Here is a 6630-nt window from a genome sequence, read left to right on the forward strand (position 1 = left end):
GTGGTAGCAATGGGCGGCGGGCTGGGGCCGCGTGTGGTCAAGGGCGGGGGTGGGGTGCGATTGGGGGCGGCGGCAGGGTGCGAGGCGGCGGGGTGTGGTCGGGGGCACGGTGGGGGTCAGGGGCGCGGTGGCTGGCGGCGGTTGGGCTCGGGTGCGGGGGTTAGGGAGAGAGAGAACAGAAATAGAGGAGGCGGGGGCAACGACCGTTACATACTCAATTCTTTGTCGTCTGCTGGCAGACGGCAAAGATTCTTTGTCGTCCGCTAGCAGACGGCAAAGAGGTGGGGCCGGTGGGTCGTTAGGGTTTAGGCCTTCACTAGACCCCACCCACCTCTTTGCCGTCTACTAGCGGACGCCAAAGATTCTTTGTCGTCCGCCAGCAGACGGCAAAGAGTTGGCTTATGGCAAATAGGATCTTTGTCGTCAGCCAGTTCTCTGTCGTCCGTTTTTTATAAGCTGACGAGAAAGGCCTTCTTTTTCGTCCGCTAGCAGACGGCAAAGAGCTGACTGATGGCAAATTCTCTGTTTCCAATAGCGTTGGTGTGTTCGTGGACGGCAATATCCTCTTCGCATTGATGGGGTTGTGGTCTCTGTGATGGCGATCTCCAGGCGTGTTAGTTCGTCGAGCGGTTGTGCTCGGAATCCTCCCATGTGGTCTCAATGTTAGTGTCCATCCAGAAGCTAGGTGGGCGGCCTCATCCGGTATGGGGCCCTTCAAGCTAGGGCGAGGGGCAGGTGACCTCCTTTCGGTGATGTAGCTGGATGGGGTTGTTGCTTGGTGCCTAGGTGATAGCGATGACATGGCTTCCCTTGACGACTAGTCCACTTCTCGAGTTAGCCTTGTTCTTACCCCAATTGCTTGATTGCGGATGAGGGCCTTGCTGACTTCAAGCAGTGCTTCATTGTCCCACCCATGTTTTCGTGTAGTCTTCTGAGGTTCTGTTACTGGTCCTTAACACCATTGTATCTTACCGTTTTGTTGTCATCGTCGTTGTTGTTGTTGTCGTCATTGTCATCATCGTCGTCATTGTTGTTGTTGTTGTTGTTGTTGTAGTGTTGTAACGGTCGTTGTAATGGCTTTATTAATTTATAAAGCCGAGCAACCACAATACAAGTACTGATTGTAGCATATTCTATTTGTTTATCTCTAGCTGCACCAGAACACATCACTTCACCCTTATGAAAGTTCACTTATAATCCAAAAAATTGTTGAAACAAACATAATATAAACTTTAGATTTCACGTCCTTTTCAGATCTTCTTGGAACGGAAAGATGGTATCATTTGCATACTGTAGCATACATATGCCACCCTCTACCAGGTTTGGAAACCAATAATTAATCCAGCTTCTTGAGCTTTATCTAATAAAACCTTCAGCATATTTATGACTATATTGAACAATATAGGCCATAATGGATCCCCATGTCTAAGACCTTTATTAGAGCATCTACAGCCGGTCGCCCCAACCAGGCCTCAAACGCCCGGGCGGCCCCCCCGATCACTGACCGGTCACGAAAATGTGACCCGGACGGGTGCCTCGAACGGGTCTCAAACGCCTGAGATGACTGGTGCCCCTCATCCAGCCCAAATATGGGGGGGTGCCCGGGCGCCCGCCACGTAGGACTGATGACGGGGTCCCACGCGGAAATGCCTGAAAACCCGATGGTCCGATGGACGCCCCCTTCGTTGTCATGGTGTGAACGCGGCATGGCGTCGCTCTGACTTGCCGCTCGAGGCCAAAGTCGGCTAATTAAGTCGGCCGGCGTCCCCAACCCTAGCCCATCCACCTCCCCCCTCTCTGCGCCACCACCCGAGCCCATCCGCGCCCTCTCCCCCGCTCTTCCATGCTCTCCGGCATCGCCATGGTCCGGTGGCTGATCACCACATACGCTATACTCATGCTGGAGCGCCGGAGGTAGATCGCGGAGAAGATCCAGGCAAGACGCGCCGCCCGCATCGCTTTCGGGCTGCCTTCGGACTCGCCGGAGCCGGAGGAGGACGAGGAGCAGCAGCTGGAGGAGGAGGAGGAGGGAGAGCTGCTGCCGGAGCCGATGGAGGTGGCGGATCCGGAGTAGGAGGAAGCAAAGCAGCCTGCTCCGGGGGGTCCACCTTGGCGGAGGCAGAGGCGGAGTTCGCCATCGCCCAAGCCGCGGAGATGGCGAAGCAGCAGGCCATCCTGGATTCTATCCAGGATGAGGCCTATGTGGAGGCCAACTGGCAGTTCCTCCGGTAGGAATAGGTAGCGGCCGACGTGCTCTTCGCCGAACTCGACGCAGAGATAGAGGAGGAGGAGGCCCATGTACCCGGAGCTGGGCACGGAGATTGTCGACATCTCCGACGAGGAGTACCTACGTAATACGTAGATTTTTAAGTTTGCATGCTTTTGTATGGATTTAAGAATCTAGTATGAGATGTCCGGATGCAATTATATTGATTTGAGGAGTGCTCGTTCACTGTCCACGGATGCGTCCGGGCGTATCCCCGAGCGTTTGAGGGCCATATTTGTCATATCCGGTTGTAGTAGGGAAAAAAGGACCTATCTGGTCATTGTCCATTTTTTAATTGACACGTGGTCATTGACCATTTTTTCTTACATGTGGTCATTGACCATTACAGCTACTTTACCAGAAGTTACAGTCTGCATCACCCAGATAATATACCTATCAGGAATTATTATTTTCTGAAATACAAATTGTAAAGAAAGACCAGTTAGTCTTATCATACACTGTTTCGGAATCTACTTCATGAAGTACCACACTCCATCCAGGATGTATCTTCTTTGATTTGTTTGAAAGGGCAATAACTTCCTTTTCTTGAATCCTACCCCTTGAGGTATTGTTTGTGCGTGCACGATCTGAAATGTCAATTATGTCTTGAATGGGTGGTACACCTTGAGGTCGGACTTGACGCCGGCGATGGACCCTGCGGCGGCGGCAAGGGAGATGGCGAGGCATCCTAGGCTGAGCATCTGGAGGCACACCCACTGCGTGCTCCACTTGGGCACCTTCTTCTGGACCACGTACATCTCCACCGGAAAGTAGACGGTGAGCGGCCAGAACCCCAGCGCGCCCAAGAACCCCACCACGTCGTTGAAGAAGGGCAGCATCATGGACACCACCGTCGTCGCCACCACGAACGCCGTCCGCCACGTCGCCCGGAACATGTTCACCTTGTACGTCCTGAAGAGCGGGACCTCGACCTCGCTGGTGACAAACGTGGAATCCGGCCACCTCTTCGCCGCCCATTTCTCGACGAAGGCAAACAGGGGCTGGCAGTACACCTGGTACGCGCCGACGAGGTGGACGACGATGGCGGCATTGGCCACGTCGAGGAGCCAGAATGGCTCGTAGAACCCGAACCCCGTGAGGAGGTTCCCCGGCGCGGCGTCGCCGAAGGCCGCGTAGCCCATGCAGCCGCAGAGCATGTAGAAGACCGTGGTCACCGCGACGCTGACCATGGTGGCGCGCTTCATGACCGTCGACTCCGACGGTGGCGGCGCCCGGATGGTGTCCTGGATTTCGATGAGGATGAGCGAGTAGGAGTAGGCGAACGCAATGTCCCCAAACGCCTGCGTGCTGCGCCACACCTTCTGCATCGGCGTCACCGTGCCGATGCTGATGCCGGTCAGGCTGCCCTTCACGCCTCCGTTTGCTGCATGCATGCAGACATCATTGGTTAACACATTGCTCAACATAATCTAGGGATTGCTTTCGTTGATCTATCAATGTGTATAAGAGTCCCCTACCTATGACTTGGACGATGCCGAGGCCGAGGCCGATGGAGGAGTAGGTGAAGGACATGGCTGCGGCGAGCATGGAGAGCCAGGAGATCTGGTCGAAGTCGGGGATCTGGGAGAAGAAGACCTGAGCCACGCCGAAGATGATCATGTAGGGCACGCTGGATACCTTGCAGGGGTCGGCGTGGCCGTTGCCGTGGAAGCAGTTAGCCCTCTTGATGGCGAGCATGCTGATTGAGGCGGCGATGGTGTAGCCGATGGACACCCCGACGATGTTAGCATACTGAAGCACCCCGCAGATCTGCACCTTGATGCCGCTGAGGTTGGCGTTGACGGCGTCCATGTAGGTGTAGTTGCGCTTGCCGGTGCTCTGGTCGCCGGAGCGGTAGCAGTCGGCGAGCAGTGAGGAGGTGAAGTAGGTGACGAGGGAGAAGAGGAGCATGACAGCGGGGCCGGCCACCCAGCCGAGCTGCGCAATGGCCCAGCCCAGCGACAGCACCCCGGAGCCGATCACCGCCGTGATGATGTGCGAGCTCGCCGTCCACATCGTGCCTGCACACATCGGCGTCGGTACATACTCCGTCAGAGTGAGGGACCAACAATGAATCAAGTACTGTACGCTGTACGCACGTACGCCATGAGATGAGGCAGGGTTTTACTACATACCAGTGCGCTTGTTGCGACCATCGTCGTCGAGCTTGGACCCGGCGGTCTGGCCGAGCTCGGCGGCGGCTACCTCCATCGGCGGGTAGTAGTAGGTGGCCACGACGTTGTCCGCCATCCCCATCGACCTCTCTCTAGGGTTAACTGCTGCCAACAGAACAGAGAGAGTAGGCGTGCAGGTGAGAACTAATTAGGAGGAGGCCAGACCACAGTAAGTGCAGTGCACTCTGCGCGCTAGAGATGCGATCTTGTGCAGCGTGATCTGCTGCAGAGAACGAGTAAATGCAGAGCGCGAGGTGGTGGTGAGTGCCTGGCCTGCCTCTGGGTGCCCGGGGTACCGGTGCAATTTATAGGAGGAGCCTGCGCACTGAGCAAAGTGGGTGCCGGCTGCCGGGCTCGACCTGGGGCCGCCGCTGCCCGGTGGACGCGGGAAGCTGCTGCTAGTGCGCGGGCTGGAAATCCAAACCCTCTTTGAAAACTAGAGTTGACGTCGTAACCTAAGCATTTGCTAAGCATGGTGGTGGTGGTGGACATGATCACATGACAGGGTAGTCTTCCGAGAAGGAGCCAACCATCACCTTTTGCCCTACCTCGTCGGCACAGCAGTCAACAGAGCAGGCACATGCTAATTGCTCACAGCCGACTGACGATCATACCTAAGCCCACCACCCGTAACTTTTTCAGCCAGTCAATGGTGAAACAGAGTATACCTACCTCTCCACAGTGCTCTAGCACGATGCACGAACGATCGCTAGATATGATAAGTGATGATAAGATCGCAGCAGTGCGAGCAACTAACTGGCTAGCTCGCTCGACCCTGGCGAATACATTTCGAGTTAAATCAGTTACCTTTCTCTGCAGGGAACTGCTCGACCAAGCAGGGCGCAGCACCGGAGGCGAGCACGGCCGGTCGAGAGGGCTCGGCGAGAGCTGATCGCTCGTTGCTGCTGCGGTGGTGGTGCTCCGTCTGCATCGACGGCTGGGTGTTTTATAGGGGAGAGGCTGTACGTGCGGCGCCAGCATTTCGGGTCCATCCTTTTCCCTTGGGCATCTATTCCTTTGTCCGCCCACTCGCATCGCATAGATCCCAAAGTGGTCCGGCGATCATAGGTCCGTTGGATGGCTCTGCGTCGTCGTATCACGAATTCTTTATGACTGCAGTACCATGATTTTTCAGTGCTCGAAGTTGATGCCCGGTTCGTGGAATCACTCACTGCGTCCGGTTTTTACGAAAAAGGGTCTCCCCTCCCTTTGTATTACAAAGCAACCAGAACCTGTGGACGACAGGCGACGAACATTTCCTTTGCGACGGAGGCCCGGAGAGCCGTTCCTTTTCGCGGCAGAGGTTCGCGTGTGTATGAATTAATTAGCTAATCCCCGTTTGAACGTGAACATGCTACACATTTTCTAGACTAAATACTACTCGTAGTTAACACGAGCGGTTGCTCGGTCTAGGAATCGCGTGATATGATGATGGCCAGACAAGCAGCGTTTAAATTAGTTCAGTATCATCTAATCGTGTGTGGGTCGACAATGACTTTTGGTTCAGAGAAAGAAGAGCAGCGGCTGGAACTGTCCCTGGCCGGGCCTCTTTTTGTCCTGACCAGCATTTGTGCCCGTATAGCTGTACTCGAGTGGCATGACTATATTTCAAGATAACTATAGTTCGGTGATCGGCTGTACATCGTAGAGTTTGTATTTTTAAAACCCACTAGCGAAGGCTAGGCAAGCTAACCTTCGTTCTGATTTATTTGTAAGCTTGGGTGTGTGCATCACAGGATCACATGCCAAGGAATGTTTTGGGGAAAATTATACAAGCCTAAATATTTCCCCATGTTATTGATCCGACCCTCGTGAGGGTATATATAAAGACTTGAAGTACAAGACAAGTCGTGTGTACTTAAAACTTAATTTTATCTCTATCCACTTATATGTGTGCATCGCTTGATGCAGAGGCCGGGGGCAACCCTTGTTTTCAAAAAAAAAAATCCACTTATCTCTATATGCAAATCCAATTATACTCCTAACAACCCCCTCAGTCATAGAGGGAGCCAAGGAGACGAATGAGGATGAATTTTTTTTGAAGTCTTGTACTTCTGTTATTTTCTCCACTTCGTCATCATCAACGACATCTCTAATGCTTGATGGGTCGGCACCTAGAACGGTGATTGAGTCCCCTTGTAGTGTCTTCACTCTCTCTCTCTCTCTCTCTCTCTCTCTCTCTCTCTCTCT

General features: G+C 54.0%; 1 protein-coding gene across 2 annotated transcripts; it reads right to left on the reverse strand.

Moving 5' to 3' along the window:
* Positions 1–2725: 2725 nt before the first annotated feature.
* On the reverse strand, positions 2726–5343 carry LOC119277972 (amino acid permease 3-like). Of its 2 annotated transcripts, none has more exons than XM_037559326.1 (4): positions 5248–5343; positions 4402–4542; positions 3745–4287; positions 2726–3650 (listed from the first exon to the last, which is right to left on the reverse strand). In XM_037559326.1, the coding sequence occupies exons 2-4, from the start codon at positions 4520–4522 to the stop codon at positions 2866–2868; spliced, it is 1449 nt and encodes a 482-aa protein (XP_037415223.1). In that variant the 5' UTR covers positions 4523–4542; positions 5248–5343; the 3' UTR covers positions 2726–2865. The 2 variants fall into 2 exon arrangements, with proteins under 2 accessions (XP_037415223.1, XP_037415221.1); XM_037559324.1 differs by having other exon boundaries at positions 4402–4545; positions 5248–5340.
* Positions 5344–6630: the final 1287 nt, after the last annotated feature.

Source organism: Triticum dicoccoides, chromosome 3B (assembly GCF_002162155.2).
Source record: "Triticum dicoccoides isolate Atlit2015 ecotype Zavitan chromosome 3B, WEW_v2.0, whole genome shotgun sequence".
NCBI lineage: Eukaryota > Viridiplantae > Streptophyta > Magnoliopsida > Poales > Poaceae > Triticum > Triticum dicoccoides.